This window comes from Osmerus eperlanus, chromosome 1 (genome assembly GCF_963692335.1).
Source record: "Osmerus eperlanus chromosome 1, fOsmEpe2.1, whole genome shotgun sequence".
In the NCBI taxonomy this organism is placed as follows: domain Eukaryota; kingdom Metazoa; phylum Chordata; class Actinopteri; order Osmeriformes; family Osmeridae; genus Osmerus; species Osmerus eperlanus.
The window spans coordinates 23,747,773-23,764,376 of record NC_085018.1 but is presented as its reverse complement, the minus strand read 5'-3'; the positions used below and the strand labels follow the sequence as shown (position 1 = coordinate 23,764,376).

Here is a 16,604-nt window from a genome sequence, read left to right as displayed (position 1 = left end):
CAAACAACCAACTTCTCTTCAGTACCTCACTTCTGTGCTCCTCCTATAGAGGGAAACCCCATAGATCCACCAGTGATGGTGTGTGACATTATTACCGTCTCTCCTCTCAGCTACGGACATCAATGCTGCCGTGTTGAAAGGGGCGGAGCTACTGAACGCACAGACCCGAGGAGGCTCCGCCTCTCTCCTCATACTGCTCACTGACGGAGACCCCACATCAGGTGGACACACCGACACGTACAAAGAACTTACTCAAAGTTCACAGTACATAGTTCAGCGTTATGACTCTTTCAGGTGTATGAGAAGATGGTTCAATTATGTTTGAATGTGTTCCATTCCTTCCATTCTCAAAATAGGTGAGGTGAACCGGGAAAAGATTCAGGCCAATGTAAGGGGGGCCATCAGCAAGAAATTTCCGCTCTACTGCCTGGGATTTGGATTCGATGTCAACTTTGAGTTCCTGTCCAGCATGTCTTTAGAGAACAATGGTGTCGCACGGCGAATCTACCAGGAGTCGGACGCAGCGTTGCAGCTGCAGGTGATGCCCGTTGTGACAGGAAAAAACATCTTCATTTGCGCTCACATTACACACTACATATAGTTTTTTCTCAAGAGTTCCCTTAGCCATTTTTGAAAGACCAAACAAGTCATTCTTAGGAGAAAGGGGGAGGTGCCAATGCTCTCTGTGTCATCGACAGGGGTTCTATGAGGAAGTGGCCACGCCCCTGTTGACAGATGTACAGATGATCTATTTAGGAGGAGCTAATCTGACTCAGACTAACTTCAGCCAGTACTACAAGGGCTCAGAGATTGTGGTGGCTGGTCAGGTGACCAGCAACGAAATAGACCTTTCCCCCCAGGTGATCGCCATATCGGTGAGTATGCTTCCATACCAACCTGTTTCAGGTTTGAAGGGCCCAAATCCGTCATATGTGAATTGGGCTTTTTTCTTTATTAAATTTGTTCTCATTAATGGATATTTTCGGATGTAAGCCAACGTCGATCATTCTGAAGGGAGAGTATGTTTCTTTTACAGAAAAGCCGCAAGATGGAGTTTGTGGACGAAAAGTCCTCTTCCCGATCCAAGGAGCCAATAGCAGAGAGCCGTCTCAACAGACTGTGGGCCTACCTGACAGTCAAGCAGCTACTGGATAAAGAGTGAGTGTGGCCACAGTGTGCTTGTGCTTTTGGGGGCCCATAATGACGAAGTAAAAAATGTTTGTTTCATATTTTTTATAGATTTGTCCCCCCCCCCCCCAAAAAAAAAATGTTGTGGGAAAAAATGTATTTCATCCATTTTGGAATATGGCTGTAACATAACATATGGAAAAAGTGAAGAGCTGTGGATACTTTCCATATGCACGATATGATATTTGAATGCGTGTGTATGTCCACAGTATATGATATTTGAATGCGCGTGTACGTCCACAGTATATGATATTTGAATGCGTGTGTATGTGTGCCTTAATGACCTCCGTCTCCACGCGGTTGCTAGGCTGCAGTATTCCGGACCTGCGAAGGCGCAGGCGAAGAAGGCGGCCGTGGAGCTGGCTCTCCAGTATGGCTTTGTGACGCCCCACACCTCCATGGTGGTCACCAAGCCTGAGGGGGAGGACACCCAGGTGGCCCACAAACCCCAGGAGGGGGAGAAACCAGGAAGACACAACAGACCAGACCAAACCTCCACTGTCCGCTCTTCTTCATACAGGCGCGCTGGTGTTAAGGGTGAGCTTAAACCTACCCTGTGAGTGTGTGTATATATATTTAAATATACACACATACTGCATATAAATGCATACAGGACATGTATACAGGAAACGTGTGTATATTATTTTGTGAATTAAGCATATGTTATGTAAACTAGAGAGGGTACAATTTCTGGGGAAATTGTAGGGTGTGCTTGCTTGCGTCGGTTGGACAGGGGTACGTTTTTTAATGACATTTTTACAACTGATATTTCTGTATTTTATATAAAAATGCATACTTATTATTTATAAAGATTACATAGATTTAAAAGCATTTTTTTTTGCTGCTCATTTACAACTGAAAATACGAGTGAAGTGTAGAATGAAATGGATGTCTTCTCATTTCCCCTGCAAGAGGCAGCCTCATCGTTGAATCAAAACGAATAAATTTGGCAGACCGGTGTACAAATTGACCTAATCTCTATGACTTAAACGTCCTTTTAAGTTTTTCCCTTCTCGTGATATTTTCATGCATTTAGCCTACTCATTGCATTCATTCATTAATAAAGAACCCCCTTTGAAGATTATTCTACGACGTTACCCAGCAGTAGAAGATGGAATCGCGATTCAAACAGTACCATCTGCTAACTGAAAATATGCCCCCCAAAACGTAAATAAGCTTGACATTTATTTAGTGGAAAATCGCTCATTCATAAAAAGCTCACTGGTAGCGATCATTGTAAGGTAACAACGCAAAATGCGATATAGCCCTGTGTGGAGAAGCTGCCCCGGTAAATTCTACTACTACGGTACAGTACTAGACTACTGCTGTGTTCGTCTCGGTAGCGATTGCGTTGGTTGAATTCGATTAAACGTTCCGTTGTACGGTTTAGGCTGAAATTAATTATTTTCATGAACAGATTGACAAAGTTTAGGCTGTGGCAATGAAGTTCAGGTTAGTAGTTAGAACATGTTCTGTCGTCGTTTGACTTCCTAAACAGCTGTGTATGTTAGATGTTTTTGTCGTGTGTCTCGCGTAGGCTACAGCGTTGCAGTGATACACTGGATTGAAACCACAGGTAATGATAATTTCACCCACAAATCGTTTACTTGTAATCTAATGTCATAATAAATCCTACAACGAAAATGTATATGTGAGGAATGTTTATTTTAACGATTGAAAACAGATACATCATAGACCACTGTAGTATGTGTTGCCCGGGCAACAGAGGCTAATGTCATGATGCTAATATTTCAGTGAAATAGTAGACTACCGTTTCCGAAAGTAGATGTGGGCTTACTTCCTTAATAATATCAGCTAATATTGTACATTACACATCACAATTGTGTGTCATATCACAAAGTAAAATGAGTAAATAGTTATCACCCTGGCCTCTTTGCTTGTGGCGTTCCTGCAGCTGCCTTGCAGTAAAGCTATAGTTAGCCTAGCTATCCCCCAAGTTAACAGATGCGAAACAAATGTTCTGCTACAGGTAGTCACGCGTGTTTTCGTGACGTTAGTGACGTAGTGACGTTAGTAACGTCAGTGACTGTGGCTAGCAAATTAGCCACCGTTAGCTTCACTTTTCGCCACAAAAACTTAACTTAAGCCCAAACCATGCAACGGAACGTAAATTCCAATAGAAGCAACGCAATCGCTACCAAGACGAACCTTTTGACACCGCCGTTGTGTATGTAGGCCAAATATTGACTGAGTTTTAGTGGGGCGAAAATAAACAATAAATAAATATATATGTGAGAGAACAAAGGTTGTGCTCTCGCCGAAGGCTTGAGCACATCCAATAAATATGAACTGTATGGATCTGGGTCTGCTTTTTAAACAGATCAACGTACCCTGAAAACCCGATTAAAAGGTAATGGTAATTTAGTATTTTACTGTCTACTATAAATAACTGTGATATAACATGTGGTATAACCTACCTTCCTACCTCTCATGTCATGCTTCTATGTGTGTGCTCAGAATGTTCTGTGATGATTCTGTTCTATGATTGTTACCAGGGTTACCTAGCCGGATTGGTTCAGGTGAGTAGGCTGATTGAATTCGATTTTTGAACTAGAGAGGGTACAATTTCTGGGTAAATTGTGAGGTATGCTTGCATCCGTTGCAGATGGGTCAATTTTTTACTTAAATTTTACAACCTATATTTTGGTGTATTTTAATTGCATTAAAATATTGCATTCGAATACAAGCAATCGGAATTTTGTTTCATGGGATTTGGGGATTTTCTTTTGGAATTTTTGGGATCTGAATGTTACCGGAATGTGAGCTACCTGAATTTCCAAACCTTTAATTTTTGGATCTGATTTTTTTTAAACATTGAAATAAATTCATATTTACATTTTAAAGAAGTAAATTCAAAACCCCAAATTTGGTGGTGTTTAAATTTCAATATTACATATTCAATGCTTTTTAAAATTCAAAACATTATCTCAATGATTTGCTTCCATAACTGGCAGTATCTAATCTGGAATCAGAATTCCAACAGTACCATCTGCAAACTGAAAATATGCCCCCAAAAACGTAAATAAGCTGTATGTATTTCTGGAAAATTGCCTAATAAAAGAAGTTTACTAGAAGTGATCATTATGTGTTAGTAACAACATCAAGTGCTTACCCAAGGAAAGCACACCCAATAATTATAACATAAGAATAATTTAAAAAATGTCAAATTCTAAAATCTTTCTAGCAGGTTTGCATTGATGCAGGCACAACCACACTACAGCTTGCCTTCATTGGATGTGCTCACACCTTTGGCGAGCACAACCATTGTTCTCTCTCATATATATTTATTATTATTGGGATTTTTAATGAATGAATGCAATATTAGTAGGCTAAATGCTTGAAAATATCACTACAAGGGAGAAACTTAAGGTGACATTTAAGTCATAGAGGTTAGGACCATTTTTACACCGAATTGCCCAATATCTTCGTTTGATCCAACTTTTCAACTGAGGCTGCTATAGCTTCTTACTATTCCCTCTTACAGGGGAAATGAGAAGACAACCATTTCATTCTACACTTCACTTTTTGTATTTTGAATTGTAAATGAGCAGCAACAAATGTATGCTTTTAAATCTATTTAATCTTCATAAATAATAAGTAGGCTTTTTTATATAAAATATACAGAAATATCAGTTGTAAAAATTACAGTTAATAAATGGACCCATCTGCAACCGACGCAAGCAAGCACACCCTACAATTTCCCCAGAAATTGTACCCTCTAGTTTATCTTGTCTTTCAGCAAGACACCAACCTCATTGTTAAGATAACACCTTCCCTGTAATACTTTGCCTGTGATTTTACTTCAGAGCTCCCCTCAATTTGTCTGTTATTTACATTTAGTCATTTAGCAGACGCTCTTATCCAGAGCGACTTACAGTAAGTACAGAGACATTCCCCCGAGGCAAGTAGGGTGAAGTGCCTTGCCCAAGGACACAACGTCAGTTGGCATGACCGGGAATCGAACTGGCAACCTTCGGATTACTAGTCCGAATCCCTCACCGCTCAGCCACCTGACTCCCTGGTGTTATGTTTTTGTAATTTCTTCACAGCTCCACCTGATCCTCAAAGCATGACAGATTCGTGGCTCTTGTCTAGAATGCCTGCAAGATATGGAGAAGGAGGATATAGAGGAACAGTAGGAGGATATGGAGGAGGAGCAGGAGCAGGATATGGAGGAGCAGGAAGAGGAGGATATGGAGGAGGACATAGAGTACCAGTTGGAGCAGCAGGCCAATTACTTACTCATAGATCCAATCAAGGTGACAATCGATTATTGTCTCAGATTTGGTGACACACACGACAGCACAGCCTCAATACTCAAATTTAGTTACTTTGTACACACTATTCGGGAAGAAATGTCAGTATTCACTTCTCATTGAATTGCATGTAATGTGAACTTGAAACACACTCTTTATTGTGTTTTGTAGACCCTGAATATGATTACATTTCCGCTACTCACACCACAAAAACACAGACTACAACTCCAAAAGGTACTGTTGACAGTGACAATGTAAGATTCCATAAATGTTTATAATCTCTTGATATTTCTGGTTGCCTTCTTCACCTGCTTAGTGCCACCAGGTGTTTAAATTTGAATATTGGGTTTGAAAACTAACATCCTGTCAGATTGTGCCTATCCCTACCGTACAGTATCTTATAGGTTATGGACTCTTTCATTCTCTCCCTTTCCTCCCTCCCTCAATCATTCTCTCTCACTCTCTCTCTCTCACAGTGAGCTATCTTAGGGTATTGTTGCCAGCTGTGAGTTCAGCCTTCCCCCTGTGTTTTGATGTACCAATACCAAAGCCAGTTAGAATTCTGCAGGACCCCGGCAACGGTAAACTGTCATTCATTTAATTGTTCAACCCAACCATTCATCCAGCTTTCAGTTATTACAGTTTTTCCCCATTGCTTTGGCTCATTTCACGAAACAGAAATGACATTCTCAAAACAACACGTGCAAACCTCCAAACCATTGGGCACTTGTTCACAAACGATTGGAATTTTTCATTCCTTTAATCAAATTGCAATTGTATTAGCACATCCTCGTAAATGACAAGTGCAATTGCATACAGTTTGCACAAATTTTAAATGATTTAGCACATCTTTGAAATGGTTAAGTACAATTGCCTTCAGTCAGGCCAATTACCAATTGAATATATCTTGCTGGTCTAAACTACTCCACTGTCAAAATCTTTCAGGCACATAATACCATGAAAAACATCATGGTATATACTGTAATATGTGTGGGACAATGTAAGCTTCCACTGTGGCCCAGTCATCAGGGTTCACTGCCCATCCAAGAATGCTTATGGTGCTCATCACCTTACTCCTCATTCCTCAATCCTATCGAGGAGTTTTTTTCTGCATGGAGGTGGAGGGTCTATGAGTATTGGGCTCAAAACCAGAGGTCCCTGCTCCAGGCAATGGATGCTGCTTGTGATGATGTCACAGCAGATCAGTGTAGGGGATGGCTGCGGCATGCACAATGATTCTTCTCCTGTTGCATCGCAAGGGAGAACATCAGATGTGATGTCGATGAAATCTGTGGCCAGACAGACAGGAGCGCGAGGATGAGCAGGAAAGTGAGGACGACAACTAGTGAAACTCCAGCTTTGCTTTACTTTCTTACTGTATGTGTTGGTAGTGTAGGTTATACATAATGTTAGTTTTGATGTGCTTATTGTATGACATTATATTGTGCTGTACACATTTCATGTTACAGTAACCACAATGTATGGCAATTACAGTAACAATTTCCAAAGCAGTGTGAGTGCAATATGTGATGTGAAACCTTGTAGGCTACTCTTGAATTACTGTAATATTGTTTCTGTTTGATACACATTTACATTTTATATTTATTCATTTAGCACACGCTTTTATCCAAAGCGACTTCCAAGAGAGAACTTTACAAAAGTGCATAAGGTCAATGATCATAAACAATGAGGTAGCCCCAAAAACATTGTGGGTAGCCAAAACATGAAGCATACATTGTGAAAAGCAAATAAGTGCCAATGGGAAGAAACATTCTTGAAGGTGGAGGTGGGGAGGTGATTCCACCATTGGGCGGCCAGACAGGAGAAGAGCTTGGGTTGGGAGCGGGTGCTCTTGAGAGGTGGGACCACCAGACGGTTGTCAGAAGAAGACCGTAGGTGGTGGGTGGGGGTGTAGGGCGGGAGGAGAGACTTGATGTTGTCGGGTGCAGTCCCATTCACCACTCGGAAGGTCAGTACCAGGGTCTTGAATCTGATACGGGCCGTGATGGGAAGCCAGTGGAGGGAGATGAGGAGCGGGGTAACATGGGAGCGTCTGGGTAGATTGAAGACACATAGTATTCTGGAAAGAAAACATCTACTACAGTAACTGTAGCACAGTGAACATGAGGGATATTTTTAAGGTCCACTGCCATACTGACAAAACATCTAATCATTTTGACCTGCAGTGTTTACACAATGCCAAAGGGACTTTTCATTTTGGGGTCACTGACTATTTGTATGAGAAAAGGATTTAGTTTTGACTGATGAGTTGTCTGTTTTAGGAGAAAGATGACCCTTTTCAGGTGTGCCATGGTGTTTTGCTGAACCATCTAGGTTATTTTGGCAAATGTATTTAAAGCTTTGAGAATGTCCTATTTTTTCTCGAGAGATGAGCCAAAGCAATCGAGAAGGAACTTTTCATTTTGGGGGCACTGACTATTTATAGGAGAAAATGATTTGGTTTTGAAGCATGAGTTAACTGTTTTGGGTGAGATATGACCTTTTGAAGGTGATCTATGTATTTGTGCTGAACCATATTGGCTATTTTGTCAAATGCACTTAGAGCTTTGAGAATGTCATTTCTGTTTCAAGAATTGAGCCAAAGCAATGGAGGAAAACTGTAGTAGGTTGCATCTGGTGCTAATGAAAGTGAACTGAATCTCTTTATTTTCTTCCCCCCCCCCCCCCCAGAGCTGATCATTTATGGATGGTTTGTCAATACTGCTTTTGAAAAGATTATAATCCGTCACCACAGCACAGTTGAGCTGGTGCTGGACTGCACCCAACCTCCACCCAGGCTCTTCTACAGAGATGGGCAGAACACCACAACTTATCCCTGGGCCGCTGGGTCCACCTTTGTTGCAAAGAGGTGCTTTTCCTGAACCAATTCAACAACATGCTTTTTAATAACAATAATATAAAATCATTGACAGTGTGAAAAGATGACATAAGTGCATTTTATTATTGCCATGACCTTTATATTGTGTGTAGTGTTCAGAACTATGTCATCTACCTTTTGATTCTGATGGAGGTGAGATGTGTGTTCATAGGCTGACAGCATTAATGACAGAAAAGGAACTGGACATAAGAGTTGGTGACACACGAATAGTCATTCTCCTAAACGAGAAACATGGATTCAGCTTCTTGTGGCCTGTTTTGAGAGAACGTGCATCAGGCGACATTTCTGGATTAATAGGTGACGGATTAAAATGCAGCAGTCAGTGAAATGTCAACAGTGAAATGTAACCAAACATATTATTTTAATGACCTTGCCTCACTGATGGTTTGCACTTACTCTAGGCGATAGTGTTTTGATTGCACTTGTAGAACAGAGGTCCGACTGGCCACAGTTACTAACTTTAAACTGTGGATATTACAGCTGGAAAACCTGTGGACTTTGAAATCAATGGATTGATTCCTATTACACTGAAGATGAACAACCAGGAGGTGACGGCTTCCAGGTGTGTGTGTGTGGTGTGTGTGATAAACACAGAGCGAGATAGATAATCTGTCCCTTCAGTACTACCTGTTTGGTTTGTTGACTAGTCCTTTTGCAGTGTCTAAGAATGATGTGTGTGTGTGTTTCCATTGCAGGTCTCTTGCTATAGATCACAGTCTGCCTTCCTCTCCTGATGTTGCCTGCCTGCACATCTCTCTTCTGTCTGCCCAGCAGATTGGAGCAGTCAGCAACTTATCCGTCTCATAACTGTAGCTGGCAGCCGTGCATACTGTGACTGAATGGCCATGTGTCCAGAATTAAGATAAAAGTCAAGTTCTTTTTTGGGGGGAGGGGGGGATATTGTTGCCTGTTTTAAGACTAGACCAAGCAACAGAATTCAATTTCTTTTTTTTTATTAATAAAAACAAGTTTTTTGATTTTGGCAACAACTAGTCTTTGTGAGTTTTTCCATTTAATTTATTTACCTTTCTCTCTTTTACACCCTGATTCACACAATTAAGGTAAGGTCAGTGCTATGTCAACTGGGTGTGTTTGTCAGGTATTTGTAGCCCAGAAACACTTTAACCTAGCAACACTGTAACCCAGCAACACTGCTTTGGCACAGGCTTCATTGATTTGTTGGACCCGAAATGCTCCTTGCAGTGTATTCATACTAAAACTTCAGGTTCGGATATGTGCTGTATAAGACAGTATGCGTTACTCATAGTACATTGATTAGTCTTGATTAAGGTGAAAAAATGTACTGTGTTCAATCTTGGTAAAATAAAAAAGGGTCCTTAATAATCAACTTTCTTCCAAGTAAATGTCTTAAAATGCAGACAATATTATCCACTTGTCACGTGTTAGCAACACAACTATGTGATCAATCAAGTTTGACAACTGTAGTGAACTGTTGTTCACAAGTAAGCAGCCTGATTCCCCGAGTGACTGGAGCCCAAACTGGTTCTACAGGACTAACAGCAACTATGCTGCTGAAGTGAAAAGCAGAATACGACACAATAAATCATTGTTTATCTTCAGCACATGGACTCTGACTAATATAGACAAGTCTGAGTATATACACACAGCCTTGTCTTTAAATACCCCCAGCTACAGAGAATGGACTTTGGTCACCCAGAAGTCTTCAGTTCCACATTTAGTTTAGTAGAAGTGAGCAGACTATCTATGTCAGTATTGTGTTGTGTGCCGTATTAAATCTCTTTTTGATTAGAGTTTGAATATGTGAAACACACACTGATTAAAACTACCAGCATTATCGCTGTTATAAACGGATTGATTTCCTTGACTTATTGGACCCTGACCTTATTCCTGTTGGTAAATGACTGGATCAGTGTGTGTGTGTGTGTGTGTGTGTGTGTGTGTGTGTGTGCGTGCGTGTGTGTGAGAGTCTCTGGGGTTAAATGAGTCACCTGCTTGTAGACTTCTACAGCCTGCCTACTTCCCAGGAACATGACACAACCAAACATACTGGATATAGTTTAGTTCCGGTGAAACTTAATGGTGAAGATGTGAGCTTTGTAACCCACGGAAAACGTCCCAGTCATGCCAATTCATTTTTTTTTAGGCTTTTGGATCCATTTCTACAATGTAAGTAGGTCAACCTGCAAATATATTTGTGTTAGAAACGTGAAATATTCCTGTCCTAAACGTTTCGATACTACAAAAGTATTGTAAAGGGATATTTGCTACAAATTAAGGACTTTTCCCCCGTCAACAGATCCGATACCAATCCGTTTCCGCGAGAAACAGAGTATAAAAGTAATTCTCCTTCAACAAATGGTCGGGGGACTTTTGAAATGAAATCGACGGTGTCTTGGTTGTCATACTCAGTCCTATTGGCAGGGTTTTCAACCCTTGCGCTGGAAATGATCTCAGGACCTCAATGCGGACAAGTCACATGTCCACCGGTAGGCTAAACGCTGCAGATTCTTTAGCTATTCATTAGTTAAACATCAAATATATAATTTCATTTTCTTTATTTAGTCGTGCGCCCTGGTCGAAAATTAAATGAAGACCACTTCATTATTATGCATAATACATGTCAGTTGTTGATGCTTTCATTTGACTTATTGTATGCTACAGATGCATCGTAGTGATTAACAAGCGCTGATTGTACTGTAGCGATGTGGAACTAACTGAACCTGACCGCTCCCTAGGGTTGCTACAGTACTTTAACCTGTACTTTGTTATTATCAGGGTTTTACCTGCGAGATTGAAGGTGAGCTCTCCATTTTATATTTTCATAACATCCCTTTCTAGCCCCCCCCCCCCCTCCCCAAACACACACACACACACACACAAACACACAAAGTCACATTCCACAGTCACATTCCATATATACTTCCCTATTGTGTTTCGTATTGCGCACACACAAGCATTATTTTCTGATTTCTCCTGTTTGTGTCAGATGTTCTTCTTCTCCCAACGGACCCAAAGTCTGGTTCTGAAGTCATCGACCTTGAGGTAGTTGCTAAGCTCTGCTGCCCAACGAAACCACCGAATAGGAATACATGCTTACCCTGCATGCTCATCAACATCCAGCTCAACAGCAGTGACAATGGGGAGAGTGGATACGAAGAAAACTTTGGTGTTCGGGATGATAATGAAGATGATGACGGTAATGAATCCGAGATCCGAGTTAAAAGATACTCTAGGAACACGTATCACTGAAAACGTTCATAGAACCCGCGCTGTCATGAAAACACTTTGCTCATCCTCACATCTCGTATTTTGCAGCGAACGTGGTGGTGTGCTTTAACAGTCCAGAAGCCGTAATACCGTGTAAAAAAATCAACTTCAAAGTAACACCAAGGACTGCACCGGAGGTATGGATGATACATTTACCATCAATAATTTCCTGTGTGCCTATACTGTGGCGTGTGTGTTATTCGACGTCTTCATCTAGCAGGCTCAGCTGTCACTGGTGCTGTGCGAACCGAAGATGGTTCAATTCGGCAGTGAAGTGAGCGTGACGGCGGGCTCCGAGCTCCGCACGGTGGAAGTACCTTCCGTCGACAAAGGTACTGCGCAGTTTTACTGTAAAAACGTTGTTTTCCAGACCGTTTCTTAAGGGCTCTATCCGCTTACTGTATAATGAGAACAAAGTGATTGTGAAACAATGACTACACACATCTCTGCCCCACTAGTGTGTTCCACAGAACTTCAGGAACGTGTAGAGGCTTGTAATGGTGAGTGAAGTTAGCTCTGCTCTCTTTTTGTTTGAATTATATTCCTAGCCTGTAGCCTACAAAGCTTTTACTATTTGAGTAGGCTACTTAATATTACCTAGGCCTACCTGTCCTGATAAAATTCCACCTGAAACAATTTTTCCTGCTAAGGCTATTTATGTTGCTTTGGTGCTGCTCATTATTGGCGACGAGAGTTTTCGTTTCTGTCTGCTGGTTGTAGCCTAGGTAAATTTGTTCTAACCTTTTCTGTCATGTCAAAACGGCTTGCATGTTTGTCAGCCCCCAACTTTAGCGTTAAAACAGACCAGGTGAGGGACGTTGTCAATCTGGGGGTTAAAGGCAAGAATACGAGCGCCTTCCCATTAATGATGTGCCTACAGCATGAGATAAGCGGAATTTGCAAGGTTAGTGTGGTGCAATGGTGTCTGTCAAGATGGTTATTTCTGAAATTTATAGCCGAAAGTTGTTTTTCTCCTGGCTTGTCCTTAACAGCTTTTTGTTTTTGTTTTGTGTGTGTAGGAGTGGAAAGAGAAGACCATTCCACTGCACTCTGTCACCCCTTGTATGTGTATTCAGGTACTGCTATTCATAGCATTTAACCTATTTTAACACATCAACACAAGGCCAGTGTCCATTCGAGTTCAGCCAATCGTCTGCTAGTTTAATAAAAAATTGTAAATATTTCAGACTGTTACTGGTTGCTACTTTTCCCTTTTTCACCCTTTGCTGAAATAACCTTGCCACCACTATAATAAGCTGGCTATACAACTTGTTGTGGGTGGCTTGCTAGCTAACGTTAGCGGGTGAAAGCCAGACGACTGTAAATCTAGGTAACTAACGCTGGGGTGATTGATATAAAGCTAACTCGTGCTTTTACTTAGTGGCCTCCTCATATGACAGGAACCCAATCCTTAATTCTGTGTGTGTGTGTGTACGCAGATGTGGTGGGAGAAAGAAAATCAAAGATCACACCGACATAGACGTTGTCCCTTCAGGAACAACACAGGTAAGAGGCTGTGGCAGGCTTCTCCTCTTTCTGTTTCTGTTTTCTTTTTTAACCACGGTTAGTCATCAAATCAAACTTGAAAGTTGATGCCCTTTATAAGTCCAAAAGTAATCTGCATATCTTCATATCTACTTTGCTGCTGTATTGTAGGCTACAAAAAAAAAAAGGAAATTTGTGATTGTGATTTTGTTTGTTCAAGAACGCTTTCAACGTAACGTATGGGATAACGTGTCAGTGTCCGTGGCCCGAGGCGAGATGAACAGTGGCGCTAGCATGCTCTCCTGGAACGTGTCGGCACCCTGCAGGCTGGAGGCGGAAGTGTGGCCGTGTCAGAGGGGCGCAGGAGCGGGCGGATGCAGGGAGCAGAGCAACTCCAGGCAGAATCTGGTGGACGGCCCATGGATGGAAAAACGCACAGGATTCTGGGTAACCAGACAGTGTTTGATGGACTGTGCTGTCATAGTTATTTTTTTGTTGAACGTTCAGTCTTCTGTTTCGTTGACTGATTTGTTCTTCGGTGGGGTACTGTCGGTACAGTCCAGTATGCTAATTAGCCAAAGTGTGATCTGAAGGTGTAATGTCTCTTTTTCATCACAGCAGGTGCAGGGAGCGTTTGAACACGTAGAGCCTAGTGCGGACCTGTGTATGATGGTACAGTGATAATATTAGTTCTGTCTGTGACAGTAGCAAACTTTAAAATATTATTTCAAATAATCAAATAGGATAGCTGTTTGAGTCTTGTAGGAGTGTTATGTGGGTGATGTTGTCTTGATTTGGAGAAGACCTTACTACATGTTTGCAAAACAAGTTCAATCAGTGAATTGAAAATAAGCTAAATGTATTATAAATATGCAAATGTTTGTGTGTGTGTGTGTGTCTATACAGGTAAAAATACAAGGAATGGACCAAAATATCCTATCCTGTCCTAATGCAGAGAGTAAGTATTTTAATTTAAAGTTGATCCCCCCCTTAAGGTAAAAGTAATAAAAGCTAAAACAAAAACATAACATGCCCTAATTGCTGTGATGGAATTCAACTGTATTCTGACACAAAAGTACTTAAGTAAGTTTCAACTATATTTTCCCTTCCATTTACTGAAAATAGGTTCCCTTTATACACAGATGTTTTCCATCAACACTGAGCTTGTAATCTATATAACGACTGGCTGACCCTAATAAACAAAAATGTACTATGTAGACTCACTGTTGTTCACAACAGTGAGTGTTGTTCACAAAAAAAAGAAGCTAGCTGGATGGGTTACAAACCAAGCCTGTATACCTGCTTGTTTAATTGATGGGTTATTTTGTGTAGTTGTGTAAAAAAAAAAGAGCTGACAACCTTGCAGTCAGGACTCATCACCATCATGTGCCAGATATATTGTCTCTCCCTTTCAGCCAGTAGGTGGCGGATGAGTCTATTGGTTCTGGTTACTGTGCTGCTAATCGGCATAGCTGTTCTCGGAGTGTGTTTCCTACACAGCACAGTGAAACGTGAGTATGATCTGAAAGATCTCTCCCATTCAGGAGACATGCAAAGTCCAACTGTCCAACTGGTGTCTGTGTTTCCTCTTTTTCGCCCCAATCAATGGCTCTCGTTCATGCTGTATGTGATGTACTGAGGAGCTTTTGTATTGGGACGTATTTACAATATTTGGGAATTTAAGGACACACAACAGTATGCACTGTACATGAGTTTCGCGCACGCTTGCGCACACAGCAAACTGCAAAGATTAAAACGGACTCAGAAACAAGGACGTCCTTGTTCGAGTTGGTCAATTTGTAACCTGAAATCTTTGTCTGACAGGATGGGCATGGAAAGGCCTGCATAAGGAATGGAGTGAGTGAACTGCATGAACATGTTAATCTTCTAGTTGCTGAATAGAACTTGGCAAACATTGCAACATCTCTCTCTCTCTCTCTCTCTCTCTCTCTCTCTCTCTCTCTCTCTCTCTCTCTCTCTCTCTCTCTCTCTCTCTCTCTCTCTCTCTTCAATGCCATCATGTGGGCACCGTGTGAGTGTGTGTGCGCGTGTATGTGTGAGTGTGTGTGTTGGTGTCACTGCTACCTGCACACGTGTATGTGCTCACCTTGCATGGCTGATAATGTATTCTTCTTCTAATAATGTGACAAACTGTACGTCTATAGAATTGGCTGCAGTGCCCTGTAACCCCCATGTCTCCTGTCCAACTAGGAGCTGGTAGGAAGGGACACATGGTGCTGCTGAGCCCCCCAGATGCAGAAGGGGCCGTGTCCGAGCAGGTCTGTGAGCTGGGATCCCTCCTTGTTGCCCAGGGCTTCAGGGTATCTGTGGATCTGTGGAGTCGAGCCCAGCTGGGGTCTCTCGGGCCCCTGCCCTGGCTGCACTCCCAGCTGCACCTCCTGGACACCCAGGGGGGCCGGGTCCTGGTGGTCTTGAACCGCTCTGCCTGGGAGAAGGCCCAGCAGTGGGGTCTGGACCCTCTACGACAGGGACTCATCGCCCAGGGAGAGGACCCTCAGGCTGGGGGAAGGGGAGATATGGACAGGGACCACTCCGGTGTCCAGGGCTCGTCCCCATACAAGGACGTCTTCTCTGCCTGTTTGAGCTGCATCCAGGCGGACCACCAGCGGGGTGGTGCAGGAGAGCGTTTCACCTTGGTGACCTTTGAATCACACCCTGCCCGGCCCTCCACAGGGAGCCAGCGGGGTCTCCCAGAGCTGCTCCAGGGGCTGCCTTGGTTCCACCTGCCCTCCCAGAGACAGGGGCTGCTGTCGGCCCTGTCTGGGGGCAGGCGAGAGGTGAGCTGGAGGTGGACTGAGGGGCTGAAGGGAGGACTGTCTTCTGTCTGGCCTACAGGGCTTTAGGAGCCATAGAGCTGGGAAGCTCAGTGGGTTTTTACTGATCTTGGGGAAAAGCTGTTTCTGTTAAGGCTCAGCCAATACCTTGAACTCATCCTGCCTTTCTGCACTGATTATGTCACACTATGTATAAACATGAACTCCATTCTTTATATTTTGCAGTTTGTTGTGCTACCAAGTTTGCTGCAAGTTTTAATTTGATTTGAAGTGAGACTATTTTTATACACTCTGACGTCTAAGATTAAAGAGCCCTTTGTACATGTAGATGAACCTTAAGGGGGGAAAGCACTTTATTTGAGGTCTCTAAGAAAACCTATTAAAGCTGATTCGATTTGATGTTCCAAATTGCACCTTAAAGAGCTGAAAATAGTTTAGTTTAGAACTGTAGGATTCTACAATGTGTAGATACTTCTTCAAAATGTTATGTTGTTTTAGTAGCACGCATGTTTTTTGGTGTGAATAACTTTCATGCTACCTGTTTATATTGTATATTGTTTTTTTTTGCATGTGACACGATATCAGTGTGAAACAAAGATACCATGTCCCTCTCTTGTAAAGCTATAAATAAATGTTCTTGTCCACGTGGTGTCTTGGGTTCTTATTGGCCGTCTTTCAGCGTGGTCGCGCACGGTCACCCTGTTTTTCAAT

The 16,604-nt window shown here is 42.2% G+C and overlaps 1 protein-coding gene across 3 annotated transcripts; it reads left to right on the top strand.

Moving 5' to 3' along the window:
* The first annotated feature begins 10,372 nt into the window (after nucleotides 1–10,372).
* LOC134028116 (interleukin-17 receptor C-like) lies at nucleotides 10,373–16,537 on the top strand. Of its 3 annotated transcripts, XM_062471502.1 has the most exons (17): nucleotides 10,384–10,512; nucleotides 10,643–10,668; nucleotides 10,756–10,832; nucleotides 11,122–11,143; nucleotides 11,333–11,542; nucleotides 11,662–11,750; nucleotides 11,831–11,945; nucleotides 12,072–12,113; nucleotides 12,393–12,517; nucleotides 12,633–12,689; nucleotides 13,053–13,119; nucleotides 13,319–13,545; nucleotides 13,717–13,770; nucleotides 14,005–14,056; nucleotides 14,514–14,609; nucleotides 14,923–14,955; nucleotides 15,310–16,537. In XM_062471502.1, the coding sequence occupies exons 3-17, from the start codon at nucleotides 10,791–10,793 to the stop codon at nucleotides 15,960–15,962; spliced, it is 1,884 nt and encodes a 627-aa protein (XP_062327486.1). In that variant the 5' UTR covers nucleotides 10,384–10,512; nucleotides 10,643–10,668; nucleotides 10,756–10,790; the 3' UTR covers nucleotides 15,963–16,537. The 3 variants fall into 3 exon arrangements, with proteins under 3 accessions (XP_062327477.1, XP_062327468.1, XP_062327486.1); XM_062471493.1 differs by having other exon boundaries at nucleotides 10,373–10,512; nucleotides 10,643–10,832; nucleotides 11,834–11,945; XM_062471484.1 differs by having other exon boundaries at nucleotides 10,373–10,512; nucleotides 10,643–10,832.
* Nucleotides 16,538–16,604: the final 67 nt, after the last annotated feature.